This window comes from Polyodon spathula, chromosome 5 (genome assembly GCF_017654505.1).
Source record: "Polyodon spathula isolate WHYD16114869_AA chromosome 5, ASM1765450v1, whole genome shotgun sequence".
Taxonomy (NCBI): Eukaryota; Metazoa; Chordata; class Actinopteri; order Acipenseriformes; family Polyodontidae; genus Polyodon; species Polyodon spathula.
This window is the reverse complement of record NC_054538.1, coordinates 61,802,077-61,819,831: the sequence shown is the minus strand read 5'-3', so window position 1 is coordinate 61,819,831 and position 17,755 is coordinate 61,802,077. Positions and strand designations below refer to the sequence as shown.

Here is a 17,755-nt window from a genome sequence, read left to right as displayed (position 1 = left end):
ACGGCAGAGAAGAATTGAGGGAATTTCACAAATAAAACCTCAAAGCAAGAATTGCTGTTCTTGAAGAGATTTAATAAATATGACTTGTGGGTTTGTATCATTGAACAGCCAACCTCCACTCCAACAGGACAGAGGACCACACTTCCATCCCCTTCAGATTGACTCGTTCATTCAGTCCTCAGTATTTTATGGTCTGCAAATACGGTACTATATGCAATGGCAGTAGCATGTAAATAAATATCTTAAATGATACCTGAAGGATTGTACTTGTGTTTTGCATTCCATTTTTTTCAAGGAATTGTTTCACAGACCACACTTTACCTCTAATCCTAGACTTAGTCCATTAAGTTGAAGATTAGCATGAATCTGTGAAACTAGCAGTTCGACAAATGAAAGCCCTGTGCTGTGTACAGTATGCGTGGTTGAAAATTTTTTGGCATTCTATTTTTGTAGAATATTAACATTGGTTATATTGTCAAATGTTGTAAAGTGTTACCAGCAGGAACTGCCCCTCCAGAGAATACTGTAAAAACAAATATTTGTAATCATTTTATTATGCTGTTTTCACGTATGGGGGAGAAATGCAATTTTTGGCACAAATCAAATTTCACTAAGCATTTGTATTGCAAAGGTCGCCAACATTTCTGGAGCAAAAGGGGTTTTATGGGTGTGATTCGGCAAATATTTTGGTTGCAAATATCTGGATTTACAGTACAACAATGTTAGAGCCCCTTACCTTTACAGTAAGGTTTGCAGTAAAACAAGAATGGTACAACAGAATCATTTTGGGAGAACACGACATTGAGGCAGGGGCCCATAGGTCCCTACTGGAAATAACTCTGACCTGGATCAACCTTTTGTTTTGGGATGCTTCCTTCCCCCACCCCCAAGAGGAGTACTAAGTTTGAAAACTAGAACCATTTACTACTTTCTCGTCAAATCAATCAATATTTGATACAGCGCTCTTCGCAATAAATTATCGCAAGGCGCTTCACAGGTACAACATAACAGTAATTATTGATACTATACAAGCAATAGCAAACATTAAAACATTGAATACAAAAATCAATTAAAATATATTGCAAGGTAAAAATGTTGCATAATAAGATGTGAACAATAGATTATGCAAGTGTGCCTTCAGTCGCAGTTTTAAACTGCAACAGTTGGTGCCTCTTCTGGAAATCAATCTGGTAGGAATGCTTTTGGTTGTCAGTTTCTATATTACTATTTTTAAAGCTTGTTTATGATTTTACCTTCCTAATATGCAGGTTTACACTTCAAAGCAGAATGCACAGTGTTATGCTTTCCCATAGTACTCGAGCCTGTGCAGTGAGCCAAGTCATTTTATGTATGCAATTTACCAGTTCCGTATCTCTTCCTTATTTCGTTACTTGTTTCCTATTGCAAACAAATTTAAAAACCTACAATACGGAGGCACATTATACAGCAGATTGGGCTGTAGTGATCTTGATTGATCTTCGTTTATCATTTTTTTTTTTTTTTTTTTTTTGTACCAGTTGCTGCTCATTTTGAAAAGAGGTCAATTTTAGGAGTGGAAGCCTGCAGTAGACCACCTTATTAACAACCGCAGAGATTCCTGTGCTGTTCAGATGCTGACAGTGAATTTTCACAGATCTGCAGATTAAACACATCCGTTAGGAATAGTGGATTTTTATATAGTGTGGGGGGGTGGGGGCGGTTTAAATTGTATAAGTATTTAATGCCCAAATTAAATATACCCTGTTTTAGTTTTAAAGCCTTTTTTTCTGCTGGAAACAATGGCTAGTTTAAGATGTAACAGTATTCATTTTTCACTTTTGTCTGAATTATCATTGTTGTATTTGCTTCATGCTAGGGCACTGTGGATCCAGACACTGGACAGCTGACTTCAGGTATGGTTTGTTAAGCACAGTCACTTTATACAAGTCTATTCATTTTGAGGGTTTTGTCTTATGTACCTAACTGGACTCTTCTCAATCTTTTTTAAAGAATCTCTCGCCAGTTTTAATTTGTTGTGCCATTTGTTTACTTTTTAATGTGAAAAATAACATTCTCAAACAGGTTTTGCAAACTTGTTGTTTAATTTAAAATGGCCTTTGGGGGGGGGGGAACCTTCACTGAACTGTCCTGACTGTGAATAGGCTCCAGTGTTCCTAATGGTGAAGTATACATTTTATTTGACTTTAAATGGTTTGGTTTTGTATTTAATTTGGTTGGCTTTAAACAAAAGATTTCTGGTATGTGTTCCCTGTTTGTAAAACAACTGACATGCTCTCAGTGCTTGTATGTTTATTTTTATTCTTTTGAAGTAACTGGAAGGATTCTGTTCTTCACAGAAGACTAGTGTGTTGTGTGATTAACTGGTTGTGAAATTATATTTAATACAAATGCTGTAACATTTAATATTATGACCAGAAAAGATGATGCATATATTGCAAGTTTTTTTATGCACTGATATTTTAATAGTTCTTAGAGAAAGTAGATTTAAATGTTTTAATACAGCATTTATTTTAACATGTATTATAAAAGGCAATCTGGTGTCTAGAGCTGGAGAGCTGTGCTCATGAATGTAGGTCTAAATTCACTGTCTTGGTCTTTTGTCTTTTCCCTAGAAATGGAACCAACAGTTCATGGCTTTTTCCCTCTAAGAAGCTGCCATGTTATTATGTTTGAAGATTATGGAGACTTGTTTTCCCCTGTATTTTTGGGCTCAAACCCACCTCCTGTCTGGTGCAACTGGACTATTGTGGCTGACCAAGGGAAGAAAATTATTTTGCACTTATACCAGTTTGCATCCAAGGAAAACTGTGAGATGAATGAAGATCAAATCATCTTTGAGGAGTTTCCTGCTAGGATGGAACAGCATACATTGAGTAGATGCTGGAACGAACAGATTTACACTTCTCGGTCCAATATTCTTTATGTGTTTTGGCTTTCCATGGGCAGTCCAAGCATTGGTGATCAGGGATTCTTTGGGAATTACGACACCTTTGAGGACGACCTGCCCATAGAGAAGACTGTGTTTCCAACAGTACATCAGATTAGGGGCACTCCCCCAGTTGAAGATCGAGAAGATCACATCAGCAAAAATCTTAAGGCTAAGAAGAGTTCTGTGGGGAATGAGATGGAAGAAACTACAGAAAAAAAAATTATGCAAAATCTTACACCATCTAGGACAAGTGTGTACATTGAATCATCTTCCTTTTTATTGCATGAAGAGAGAAATCATATTCCTATTCTTCCCCTTGGGCAGCTCGAAAGTTTTGCAAATGCAACTCTGTATTTGAGCCCAACGTCACTTCTGACACAAAACGCACAGAGTGAAGCATTTAGCACCAAAGACCATGAAGATATTGGCAAGACTGTCCACCCTGGGCACACTAAGCTTTATAAGCAACTGACAACTCAAAGTGAAACTGAATATCTTGAAAGCTATAAACATGACCAACGTCCACAAATGATCACTACTCCAAGTGCAATAGAAAGCCAAGCAGAATATGCAGAAAGCAGTCGTGACCAACATTCACAGAGAATTACTACTCCAAATGCAATGGAAAGTGAAACTAAATATGTACAAAAGGATAAACATGACCAGCATTTACAAAAGATAACTACTCCAAATGAAATGGAAAAAGAATACCTAGAAAACTATGAACATGGCCAGCATGCAGAGGAAAGGGAAAAAGATCAAGAAAACAAACATGACCAGCATTCACAAATGATTACTAGTCCAAATGAAATGGGAAATTTAGAGGAATATTTTGAAAGCTATAAACATGATCAGCATGCACTAGAACGTGAAACAGAAGATCTAGAAAACTATCCACATCAACAAATTACTACGCCAAATGCAGTGGAAAGTGAAGAAGAAAATCTAGAAAATAACTGGCATGTAATGGCTGGTAAAGCTGTAAGCAAGAGATTCCACATAGTTAAACCTACTGAGAGTGAGACTTTGCTCAAAACTGTTCATTCTGATACCTTTCTAACAGTCCTGCAGTCAAAACTGCCTGAAATCCAGTCTGAGGCTTTGGACTTGGCAGATTTGGAAGGAACGGCTGCTTCTGATTTAAGAGGTTACTTTGAACTTGAACCAACCAGAGTCCAGTCCTTCTCTTTGAAAAGTATGATGTTTCTTGGGATGCATGACCCTCCCACTGAAGAAAGATTTGTAGTAGATGCACAGCCTCAAAGTAAAGCTAGGCTGGAAGACATGGATGGTGTTTGTAGTTCTTGTGAATCACCCAGAGTGTTTGTGGCAGCTACAAGTGGAGAAGAGATTGTAGAAAGTTCTATGAGCCCTACTTTGTTTACAGAAAAGTTCAAGCAGTCTCAAACCTTTGCTGACAAAAGCAATAGTGCACCATACCTTCAGATATTGACCGCTAATTATCTGGAAATGTTGGAATCCAATCAAACATTCAAAAACACCCGTAACTCCACAGAAGTGTCCCGGCTAGTCTTTCAAAGCAGGTTTGAAAGTCTAGATGGTGCTGAAGACAGTGAAATAAGTACCATGTTGACTAATCGTGAGTCCAATTACACGATTAATGGAGATCAAACCGGTTCAGTCAGCCCAGAACTTTTAGAGGAGGCTCCTGAAATTAACCAACAACTAAAAATCACAACTTATCCATCTGAATCTAATTCATCTTTTAAGCAAGGTGGCATTGAAGTACATATACAGACTGGGAAACTCTGGACCAATGCAGCTTGGGATGAATTGGTTGGAACCACAGATTCTAGTAATAGAAATGAGAGAAACTCATTTGCAGTGACGAGAGTGGATGGTGCCAGTCCTCTAGAACCACTCAATGAAAACCCTTCCTCAGTAGCACATGCATCTAATGTCTTTGGTTTGTATTTGCTGTTCAAAATACATTTTTCATAATTCTGAGAAACTAGATTGATTGATTTATTTTCTGCTTTTCAGATGGTGCTTCCAGATCCCACAGAAATGTTACTCCGCTTGCTCATTTTCCTGGAGGTAAGGATACATACACTTATTTGGGTGTTAGTTATGTAGATTTTGGTGGCATTTATTAGTCATTTAAATGAAGTAATAGCCTTAATCTTATTCATAAACTTCAACCTTCTATGGTTGGATCAGTTTAAAAAAAAAAAAAAAAAAATGGTGCTGGAATTTTATACCCCAAACCCTTTTGGTGTCTGTTTTAAACCATGGCTTTGACTAATTCTGCACTTAACATTTAGTACGTGTAATGTACAGTGAAACCAGGACCGTAATAATTGTGACTGGGGGGGGGGGTTATGTGATACGTCCTTCTTGAAGTAAGTAGGCAAGGCTAGAGAGCTCTGTGTAGTGAGGGAATTTCTTATGGTTACAAAATTGTCATGTATTTATCTATGGATAAGAGGAGAGAATAACCTGTTGCAATATCAAAACTCAAAGCCAACTATAGAAAATTTAAATGGTTTGGTACAATTTCAGTGGATAATGGATAATTTGTTTATATTGAAAGCAATATCTTGGAATGCTCATGGTATTCATAGCCCAGTAAAACATACAAAAATGCTATCCTATTTTGGGAAACAAATGTGACATTGCCTTACTGCAAGAGATGCATTTGACTGAGGAATCTTTTGAACACAGATTCTGTTACAGCTCTAAATGTAGGGGAGTTGCTATCCTTTTTTTTTAAAAAAGTGGTGGATACTGTCTCGGAACAAGAGGTAAAATGATAGCAGTTACTGATAACACAGGTTTATTTTAGTTTAATATTTATGCAACCAACAAATCCTTTTTTTTGCAAACATTTCAAAAATATCTTTGGGGCAGCACCGGCAAGCATAGCAGCGGATTTCAACACTACCATTAATGCACATTGACAGTCTTTTACTTCTAAATTTGTAAAGAACCACCTCAAGATAGAAATTCTGTTAATTTATATTATGCAAAGAGATGGGTCTCGCAGATTGCTGGAGAACATTTTAACCCATCTGCAAGAGAATATATATATATATATATATATATATATATATATATATATATATATATATATATATATATATATATATATATATATATATATATATATATATATATATATATTAGTCCTCACCAGTCATTATTCTTATATCCATTTATTTACTAAGATCTAGAAATATACCTCAATTGAACAAAGTACATTATCAGACCATGCCTGCATTACATTAACTTTTGAAACAAAAGTCTAATTAGAAAAAAACAACTTCCTGAAAATGTAACGCCTACTTTTATTAAACAAGAATTGGACTACATTTATTAGAGAATAGATTCTTGACTGTGTCAGTAAGAACACATAAAATGTGTCCCAGAAGAGCCTACATTAGGGGATGATCATTGCCTTTTCTGCATCCATAAGAAAAATTGAATGTCTGATTTTGCAAGTAGAAATAAAATTGCTGATGAGAAATTCAAGATGTCTATCAAATGTAGTAGAAGAAAGTTTGTATTACTTTTGTAAAAGCAGAATTTGATACTTATACAAAGTGTCCAATTCTGTTAAGTACATCAAAGAAACGTCCTTTATTTCTGCAGTCAGATCTGAGTAATACTAGAAACAAATCCATAAAAATCTAATGGGTTTGTTTAACTTGCACTCTTCTAAATCTCATTTCAATGCTGAAGGCTTGTATAAATTATCAATTCCCAAGCTAGATGAGATGAATCGGTTAATATTATATGTTCAAATAATTTTGAAAATGAGGTTTATCTAGCCAATAATATCAATTGGTTATCCAGCTGAATTTAACATTTCAGGGCCATATTGGCACCATTATTAGAAGCGTTACAGGTCTCGTTGTTCAAGAAAAATTGCCAAATTCTATGTACAAAGCACAAGTAAGTTTTTACTCCCCAAAGCCAACAAAGATCCACTAGATGTACCTTATATGTATAAAACTTTTATAACAATATGGTATTAATGAAAGATTCTTTTAGAATTGATCAAAATCCTCTCGAACTTACTACGATTGCACTGAAAGCACCAAGCGTTTATTGGTACTACCTGGCATTTCAATATTTTATTGATTTTTGTTTACAAAACATTTTTAATGTCAGACTCACCTGTAGGACAATTAGAAAATGTGGTTGCTTCTGAAGTAAATCTAGTAATGCATGGTCAACCTCTGTGTCTCTGCAAAGATGGTCTCCTAGCTCATTTTCATCTAATCCTTTAACAAAATTACTTCAATAACTAATAGTAGAAAATTATTTTATATGGCTCTTCACTAATTTGGGGAAATCCAAAACTACAGTTTTAAACAGAAGTTATTTATTAATGAACATTGGAAAGAAAGTAATCCAAGAGAGAATTCACCTATTTTGGGGGAAATTTAGTATGTAATTTAGATCCTTTGCAGGATGGTAACTCCCAGCTGAATACTCAAACTAGAAACTCCCATCAGTTACGGTCCCAGATTACAATGAGTAATGTCACTATTAGAAATATGGCTAAATGATTTTTTTTTTTAATCTACAGAAATGTTTTAAAGATGTATTCCTTTTATTAGAGATCAGGTCACTTGCAAGCAAACAAATTCTAGAGAAATTAGCTTGCTCATAATGCTGCCCCCCCTCCTCCATTAGCAAGTTTAACATGCCTTGATTATCAGTTATCTTGGACTACCTTACCTACTGGAAGATATAATTAGGTAGTTAAGCTTCATACTGTATCCCTAAAAATGCTTATATGAAACTGATGGACTAATTTACAAGCCCTCAACATTGTCAGTGTACTGATTTGGCATAGATGACCTAAAGTGTGTGCATAATTTATTTCCGGGTTCATGACCATGCTATAGGGAGTATCTGTGCACTACGTTACCTGCTGTGATGCTGGAGATTCTCCTTTTAGCTCTTCAAGACCAGCAGGTTGAGTTTATGAATGCTTCATTGGTAAATGCATGCATTTTCAAATTTGTAAAAAAACATTATTCTCAATTGTTGTATCTAGATATTGTCATTTAAGACTATTTTCTGTTTCAGAATATTTGTTTGAAGTCTCTATTGAAATGCAAATTAATCACACTGGAAGCGAGAACTTGGAGGATTTGGAAAGGACACTCTTGGCATTGTTGGAGAATCTGGTGAGCAGAAGGCTTTTATTTCTTTAAGAATGGCAATAAAAATGAGGTTTCAAATGCAGTAAACCTGCATGGCTGCTGAATTTCTTCTGTAACAATTTTTTTTCTTCAATAAGTTGCTTTTACATTTTTGGATTAAATCAATTGTGGAATAACAGGTTGAAGAGAAATGAAAGCATCTAACGGTGTGTGATATTTTTTTATATATAACTTTGCAGATAAAAGATGATTTGAAGCATTTGCATCCACCCAAAAGCATCACTTTGAAAAGAGTTAAAAGGTACAGTACCTATATTGATGGTTAATACTTACCTCATTGGTAACAGTCATGGATATACCATACTGCACGTCTCCTAACAAACCAATAGTTTGTTTTTTTCTGAATTTGCTCAATTCTTGGGCGGCTCAGATACTTTTAGAGCACACCTTTGACATTCTGTGTCCACAACATGCCCTAAGACCCATTTTTTTTTTTTTTTTTTTTTACCATGACCTTAATGTTCTGATTTGAATTGCACCCAGAGCCAATCCATACAAAATTACCAACAGTACCTTTTAATGTAGGTTTATCTGCAGAAATGTGTGTTTTGATGCTGGAGATCCTATTCTTAAATAAAAAGTAGGTGGTGTATGTATTGAAATTACTAAAATTGAATGTGCCTCTTTAAATGCCTTTTAAGTTATTTAAAATTTGATATCTGTAATGATCTGCATAAGCTCTAATTGCAGATTGAAATCGGGTCTTCTGTTCATATTCTGGCTGCACTTTGGCTTTGGAGAGAGACGCATACATTTATCGATTCAGTCTTGCTTGCAGAGACTTGTGAATAGGCCTGTGGCAGAGCTGGGAACCAAGAATGCTTTTGTGAGTTCAGTATCAACAGAAGGTAATGCATTTGAATGCTTTAGGACCAAGGGAATAGTGGGGAAAGATTTAACTGATTTTGAACTACAGTACCATGCAGTTTTTCTTGTTTAACTTGACCTGACTTTGCAAAATAGCAAGTCTGAAATATTGATTAGACTGGAGTCACAGGCTGTGTAGGTATGTATTTTATGTTGAGTGCTGATAAATGGTGCTGTGTTTCTGCATGGTGTATTAAATATCTGTGTACAACTGATAGTCGTCGCAAGAATTGGCACCCTACACTTGATATAAGATCATTCAAGAAAACATGTTCACTACCAGCATTTAGTGAACATTAGCCACTAATATGACAAAGCAAAATGTTGAGCCCTACAGCACTATTCATCCTGTGCTCGTTTTAATACCTGATAACGAGTTGTTCATAGCGGTAACATTCGCACAAAATTCTATACGCTTTTCTGAAAATCCATGAGCTAGTCACAAATATTGATTTGTTCAAAGTCAACACAGAAAAGTGACACTTTCAGAATGGTAACAAGTTGTTTAGTTTTCCGTACCACGTCGCTGATTGTTGGGACTGTAATGTTGCAGATGTGAACGAGTGCAGTACTGAGATGCTGCTGTGTGATGCCCATGCCGATTGCTTCAATGATTTTGGCAGTTATACATGCCGCTGTCAGGACGGCTTTGAAGATTGGTCTCGCACAGGCTCGGGTGGCACAATTTGTGTTAATGTTGCAGGTATGTGTTTTGAACTAAATGTTGTATTTTTAAAAACTGACTTCCTTTAAAGTGAAAGCTTCAAAATACATTTTCTTCCTTTTTTTTTTTTTTTTTTTTTTTTTTATAATGTTGGGTAGATCAGCCAAAGTGTGTCTTGTTGGTCAGCGATAGCGAGAGTTGTATCGCTGCACAGTGTAGCTCTCGCACAGGGTGGTGCTACATGCACATCTCAAGTCATCCTTATATGCTACAACCCAATCACGTATGGGTGAGTAGGTATCACCAATTCATTCACAGGGTAATCTCCGTTCAGTGTTCTCCCCTCCCACACCTTGTTTATGGTCATGTGGTAGGGGTGTTGAGGTTGAATGAAGCACGATGTAAATTGCAAGCTGCACATGTAGCACTACTCTGTGAGCTCCCTACAAGAGCTACGCTGTGCGAGCCTTCGCTCTGCAGCTATACTTTTTGCCAATAGCACAGCAGTGTATTGCCAGCAAAATTAAAGCAAACTTAATCCAAAGCAGATCACTAGATGGCGCTGGTTTATGCTCTGTAAAGACACTTTTGGTTAGTCTATGGAAACTAATTAGAAGCTACATATTTAGTAAGGTATGTACTTACTGTTTACAAACTACCCCCCAAAAATAAAAATCTAATTTCAGGCCTATTTCAGACCTGATATGCTGTTCTGAAAACTGTTTGACCAATGTTGAATAACAAAACATTAATGAATTAAAACAAAGTCAGATAGGCCAAGATTTAGTTTCATTGTATCTCCAGAATCTCCTCCAGTTTTAGGCTTTTGATGTAACCTTTTTTTTTTTTTTGTATTTATATTTTTCAGGTTCCAAGTCACCCACCCTCTTGGAAGCCTTAACTGGCTTTGGATTTCTGTTAACTGTGTTTCTGCTGCTTTTCATGGTTGTCTTGGCTGTTTTTCTTTATAAGAGACAGCAACAAGGAGAATGTGTTCGTTGTGACGATCTGGAATCTGCAGTATCACAGCAGTGTTTGCAAACTCGCAGAGGTGGACTTCATCAAAAGGGTGACTTGGCTGAGCCTAAAGAGTGTGGCCCTACAGAAGGTTTGCCTCTTACTCAGTTTAAGTATTTCTGTGGCTCAGGAAGAACTGGTTATGGAATGTCTGAAAACACACAGGGAGATGATGAACATGCAAGATTATAAGCAAGTCTGCACTTTTATAATCCTCAACTACCATATTGGTATAAGGTACTTGTTTAATTTATTTGCAGTTTTTTTATATAGTTTTAGTGTATCAATGCTATTGGGTTCGTATAGACACACAAGGTCTATTCTAAGCAACTGGATTTCAGCCAAAATTCTTTTAAGGCACAGCTTGTTTGAAACAGTACTGATCTTGTTATGTATTAATTGTAAGGGAGGGAGGTCAGTTCACTACTTTCCATCTGATGCTGCTGGTAGATGCATTGGTAATTTTGTACATTTTTAAATGTATGTTGGTGTGACATGAGACTCCTATTGCACAGCAGTTTAGCTGGTCCCAGTACAAGCAAAATCAGAGTAATGCACATTCATAAAGTGATGAACAAAAGGCCCAAAATACAATGCAATACTGTTTTTTTTATTTATTTTGTAACAATCCCTCATGTTAAGTATTGTGTGCCTTATGCCTAAAAATGTATATTATACCGGTCTGTGGGATGGGGAAATCTTCACTGTCAAGTGTTTTGTACAGATCTGCACGTGATGTGTATCTCGCCACTAGGCATTCAGTTATACCACTTGAATTGGTCTGTTCCTGTCTTCACATTAAAATTAACTGCTGTACTGGGGTGTCGTCTATCATTCACTAGATGTGTTGTGTGTTTTTTTGTTTCTCTTTGGGGGGTGGGGGCAGTTGGTATACAAAAACATAACATTCCACAGCTTTTTTTTTTCTATAAATAGTTGTTCCTTTGCGATGCAATAAAGTTTATTCTTTCAGGAATGAGGGGGTTTTCTACAAATCTAGTAGAACCTTCGTGTTTAAAGCCGGGGGGGGGGGGGTCTGGAGCTAGGGTTACTCCCTTTTTGTCATCCTTCTAAAATTTACCTGTCAGTCACCCTATTAACTCTAGCCAACTCCCTAATTCTTGTCCTGCTTTTCAGTTTGTGTTTTACCATGCAGGTTTGCAAATGCAAACTTAAACTAACTTTGCTTTCAGTCCATTTTAACCCTTTGCGGTACATTTATTTAGCACCTGTCAGGCGTGTTGGGTCCAATTTATTTTACACACGCTATTTCTAAAAGAAATTATTCGTAGTAAAACGGTTTTAAAAGGCACTGCATATCAACAGGACAGTCAGTACTGCATCTCCAGCCCTGGTTTGCTGTATTTATCACATACCTCTGTGATCAAAGTCACTATTTTATTACTGTAACATCTCAAAAGCTCTGCAAATGTCTGATTCTTCAGCGCGCTGCAGAAGCAGCATCTTGTTTGTCTGTGGCGAAGGGACTATGTGTGTTGCTCACATCTGCATTATTGGTGGGGTTTTTTTTTGTGTGTTTTGTCTGTTAAAGTTCTCTGCTTTTTCCAGAGAAATTATTAGACCTGTGCTTGACGTCTTTTTGATGTCAGACAGGGTCCAACATCTGACCGGGTTAAAACACAAAAGGACAACAGAAATGGTTAAAATGACTACTCTCCTGAGGCAGCTTTCATTTTCATCTGACTCAGTTTTCCCCCCCTCCTCACCACTCAACTCAGACACCAATATTATTGAAGGTAAAGACATCAATTTGGTGTCAATACTCATTTCAACCTCAATTTCTGGATCACGGGTTAGTTGATTTGTCTGTTACTCTTAAATCTCAGGATCCTCGGCTGTGTTACATATATATATATATATATAATATATATATATATATATATATATATATATATATATATATATATATATATATATATATATATATATATATATATATATATATATATATATCGCTTTATCGCTTTTGGAGAATTTGTACTTGCCTATGAAGTTTATGCTCACCAGCGACAGGAACCGGACTCCTATTTTACTTTGTTCATATCTCAATTAGATATGGTGGTTTTAAAGCTTTAAGCCAAAGCAGCCTCTCTTAACATTCAATACATTGATTGACTGGTCTCAACCTGACCCTGATGTGTGTTTAATGGATTCTTCAGTGGTCTCTTAACACTTGCAGAGATTTGTGCTGCCACTGCCCATTCTACCTCTGTCCAAAAATAGCCTCATCAGTTTCAACTTATTCTTCACCTGCTCTCGACACCAGTCCTTTGTTCAGGAATCATGTGGCTGCAGTTTCTTTTTGCTTATTCTTCTGCACTGCCTGCTTTTTTTCTTCAAGCAAAGATTCTCATGGAAGACCCAGCAGATATTTCAGTGGCAGACAGCTGTGCAAGAATTAATCCTCATTCTGCTCTTCCAAAGGATGAGTTTTTTTTTTTTTTTACATGTACAGTTTCTGTACTGATGCTCATTCATGTTCCATCTGTTCTCTTTCATCTAAGTGACGTTTATCATTACTAATCGCCGATACCCCCATCAACATCCCGGCTCTTTCAAAATCACCCTGATCGTTTTTTCTTTTTTATATAATTTTCTGGCCTTAGCAATGTGTGGATGGGTGTTTTTGTTTTTTTTTCTGCTGGTTAAAATCCTTCCCTTCCTATATTCCTAAAAAAAATTAAATTAAACAAATACCCTCCCAATCTGCTGTAAGTGAACCAGAAGTCATAGACTCATCAGTTTCAAGATCTCAAAGGGATTTGTAGAGGGCCAGTTTCCAGCCCTTCCCTTCCCTCGATTGAGCATCAGTCCTATTGGAATGGCTACAAGGATTGTCGGGCAAAAAACGCCTCGTCCATTGACCTCTGCCCCTCGTGGCTCTTCTATTGGCAGCATTAATTCCCTGTCTTCATAACATCACCATATGTTACCCATTTCATCAAAATATCTAGCTGGGGTTCCTGGGTACCTAAAGCAGATGTTTCCAACACCTTCAGAGTCATGCCTGTGCCCCCTTTTAGCTCTTCAATCTTTTTGGTATCTGCTGGAAGGGGCATTTTTACTTCAGCACTAAACCTAACTTTTGGATGCCGTAGCAGCCTTAACATCTTTTGATTCCCTCAAGAAGCCCTCTGCTGGATTCTACTCTAATCTATTGGGTGACCTGTCTCCTTATTTTTTCCCCCAGCTGAAGCACTTAGAACTCCAGTCTCTCCTCTGCAGTTGTCCACCTTTTTTCACTCCTGGGACATTTCAACATTGCAATTTGTATAATTCCTCAAGGTAGAACATTTTGATTTCTCATCTTGCTCTCTACAACAGCTAAAAATCTCACCTCACATTTACAGCCTGGAAAAACATCAGGATGTGGTCCTCTCCTGCAGCACTGCAACTGCCTTTCTGTTTTTACAATGACTTAATTTCTTCCCCTGACAGCCTCTTCATTTCATACGGCTGCTTCTAGCAGTTTTGGTAATTTCTTAATCCATGTTTCTTGGATGTTCTTTTGAAGCCCACTTTGGCAGAAATGTCTGTCTTCTGTGATGATCAAGCTGCAGTTCATTAATACAGGCTATTCCTCTTGCCTGTCTAAGTGCAGCTTCACCCGCTAGTCTGGATTTCAATAATTTAATAACTTATTTTAAAAGCCAGACACCTTCCAGGTATTGCTGATTAACGCTGCTGATGCTTCCCCATTTTTACAGATCGCTCAATTCAGACATCCGGTTCCCTCTACTCAACCTTTCCTTTTTACCTATTCCTCCATTCAGCAAACTGGTTTTCAATTAAATTCCTCCATTTGCAATCTTCTGACTTCAGCTCAAGATTATATGGCTGATGCCCTCACTCCTTCTACCTGCTCCTCCTATTCAACAGGCTCGTCCACCTTTCACAATCTTCTGCAAGCAACATCACATCTCCCTTAAAGCAGGATTTCATTTTCTTGTGCAAACAAGCTGCATCTCTTCCTGGGGAGCATCAAAACTTATTTGGCTGGAATTCAATACCATTATTGCCTATTATGCATTTGCTCTCATCAGTCCCTGCTGTTTGTGTTCTGTTTTAGGGGAATGACAAAGTTTCCCTCCTTCCCATCTCCCTATCACTTCAGATATTCTCTATCTCCTCATCTCAATTCTGTGCCAAGGTTGCTATCTCCTTTTTGAAGATCTAGTCCTGGAATTCCTTTAGTCTTTCTGCATTCTTTGGTTTTCTTTGCTGTTCTGAATTTGCAGTCCCCTCTCTCTCAAGTTTTTTCACTCCAGGGGCCTTCATTCCTGACTTGCTGTCTCCTTATTTCTTCACGTTTCTAAAACAGATCAGTTTCAACGGGCAATCTTGTTCTGCTGTGTAAACTCAACTCTCCTATGTCCTTATTCCTCTTTCCCCCTCGACTGTCATAACCCCTCCTGATTCCCTCGATCAACTAACACTTCTGTTATAACAAGATATAAAATAAAGGCTGTTTTTTGGTCTTGTGCAGTGGTATTTTACATTCTTTTTTTTTTTCTCTCCTTGATATTTCTGCTCAAAGTATTGCTAGCATACCCAGTGTGGGGACCATCTCTCCACCAGGACTAGCAGAGGTGTCCTTCCACAAAAGGTTTTTCAGTGTGTGTGTGTAATTAATCTCCAACACAATATTCTGTTTGCGCTGGTGGTCCTCTTCTGGGGGCAAGTGAAGCTAACTTGGACAGAGGGGACCCCTGGTCAATTTTTCTAACTGCATTTTGTGGCGATTTCCTGCTTAAATCTCTTCACTTACATCTGTGCCAGTCTCCCCAAAGCTTGTCCCCAACTTTTTCAGCTAGTCATTGACTCAACTTATTGAAGGTGGCTCTTACAGCTGGGAAGACCCCTGCTTGTATGCTTGCTGACTACAGCACATGCCAAACGTATTCACCAACACTTGGGGCTATTTATTTTTATTTGGGGGGGGGGAGCCTGTTCTTGCAAATAAATTAACCTTTTTTTTTTTTTTTTTTTTTTTTTTTTAACACTTAATGAAATGTATTTTAAATGTGGCTGAGTTGTGCCTGATGAAACTGTCAATGGACTGAAGCTGAAAAAACATTTTCCATACCACTTTGTTTTTTGAAATTACAGCAGTGGAAATAAAACTGAATTCTACTACTTACAAGTTTTGAGTCATTCAGAGTTTTACAGTGATCTTGGTCAGAGTAGATGGCATGTTCAGGTATGTCATTTTTAACTGATAAAACCTTTAAGTTCAAACTACATTACATTTGACTGGGAGTGTTTATTTCCATCCCTTACTCTGGGTCTTGAAGGACTAAACATTTAAAATGAGGGGGATGGGTATTGCATTGCCTCTAGAAGGAATATTTTGAATTCCATTCTTCTGAGTGCTGTCTTAGTCCTGGGGCTCTGAATTTCCTGACTGAATCTACCTCTCTATTTAGCAACGTTCAAAGCAAATGTTTGAGTTGCATAGTACGCTTTCGTCTTTTACAAATTAGAACAAAAAAGTATTCATAGCTCTCATCAGTCGACAATTCATGCCTCTTTTTGAGTGACAAACTGTTTCATTCCAGTTAATGATAAAACGTATTTGTCCTGTAGTAAACTATGCATTTGTTTAAACTGTACATGACTAAATGTACAGTATAAACTAATATCCCGGTTTTTTTTTGTCACCGTTGGCTGCAGACATCCCCCCTCATGCTCAAATTATTTGCAGCGTTGTTTTAATTGTTATGCTTGGTTAAACAAATGTCTCTTCCATCACAATTAATTCCCTCATGCCTTGCGCCAAATTATAGATCTGTGCTAGTCGCAGCTTCCGTTTCCCTTCAAACCATGTCTATGGTAACGCCTGAGCCTTGACAACTACGACTACTATATATTTAGTGGGTTTTTTTTTGTATAAATAAATTTTCCGTCGTTCTGTTTGCATTATCATGGTTTTTCATTTTATTTCTTTTTATAGCTGGATTTCATTGTTACATTTTATTTTGAAATCGGTTTGAGTAAAAATGATACAGCACAAATGTGTAATTTTAAAATTCAGAAGAAATTTTGTTAATTCAAAATCTTATCCCGGGGGGGGGGGGGGGGGGAATACATTTATCCCCTCCCCCTCCTGGGATGACAGCTGATTTATAAAAAAAAAAAAAAAATGTATTTTACCATTTGAGGTGGAATTTAAAAAAACATATGGTGTATAAAGATATTGTTCCCATCAAAAGGTACTTAGAATTTTACATAACTCAAACATTGGTTTTGAGCCCACATTCCAGAATTTTGGTTATCCTGGCCACCACAGCCCCATACAACCCAGCGCCTATATGCATTGCCCAAAATGTTTGAGTCAGTTTTATTTAAAGTTTTAGGATTTATGATTTTCAGCTTATCCAACATCTCATTTAGAAAGAGATTTTGTTCACTGTCGGAGTACAATCCAGTGCAAAAGTGAGCCCAACAGAAATGCAGTTGAAGGTATTCAGTGTATCATAAAATGGGGATATATGGAGGCTCTATCGGTACTTCACACTTACATTTTTACAAATGTCTAGAACCACTTATTCAAATGAGATGGAATTTGCTTCAGACATTCTTTAGTAAATTGTATTTTGTATTTACAGATATGGCAAGATGTGAATGTGTTTTTTTTTTGTGTGTGTGTTTCTGTCCCTTCTTTCAGATCTAGGAAGTGGTAATCTCCATTGGATAAACATCCCTCTACTGCCTTGTAGCTTACATCTGCACTAATATTTACATCACTTGTACCAGTACCATCAAGGCAACAGTTTCATTGTAAGCACAGGAGTCTTTTTGTTCCCTTAACACTAAGTTCCTTTGGAAAAAGACAGCACTCCTATACCCTAAATGTTATCAAAGAAGTATTTAAAAATAAGTCATACCCAAAACTAGGACTGATTAACTGGTCCACTCCGAGTAAAGTTATTATTCCTTGTCTGTAGTAGCATCTGCTGTTTTGTTGAGTTAAACCTTTCCCAGACCCTACTACCTCTCTGCACTATTGAAAGAGTTTCATGTTGATTTAATGTAACAGCAGAGTATGTATTAAAGGCT

General features: G+C 37.1%; 1 protein-coding gene across 1 annotated transcript; it reads left to right on the top strand.

Moving 5' to 3' along the window:
• Positions 1–1,856: 1,856 nt before the first annotated feature.
• On the top strand, positions 1,857–10,867 carry LOC121316427. Its single transcript, XM_041251498.1, has 8 exons — positions 1,857–1,892; positions 2,613–4,856; positions 4,934–4,987; positions 7,991–8,091; positions 8,307–8,368; positions 8,818–8,975; positions 9,548–9,697; positions 10,527–10,867. Exons 2-8 carry the CDS (start codon positions 2,615–2,617, stop codon positions 10,865–10,867), a joined length of 3,108 nt encoding a protein of 1,035 aa, XP_041107432.1. The 5' UTR covers positions 1,857–1,892; positions 2,613–2,614.
• Positions 10,868–17,755: the final 6,888 nt, after the last annotated feature.

Coding starts and splice junctions, on each gene's coding strand:
- LOC121316427 (XM_041251498.1), top strand. CDS start 2,615: ATGGAACCAACAGTTCATGGCTTTTTCCCTCTAAGAAGCTGCCATGTT. Junction 4,857..4,933: donor ACATGCATCTAATGTCTTTG/GTTTGTATTTGC, acceptor TCTGCTTTTCAG/ATGGTGCTTCCAGATCCCAC. Junction 4,988..7,990: donor GCTTGCTCATTTTCCTGGAG/GTAAGGATACAT, acceptor TTTCTGTTTCAG/AATATTTGTTTGAAGTCTCT.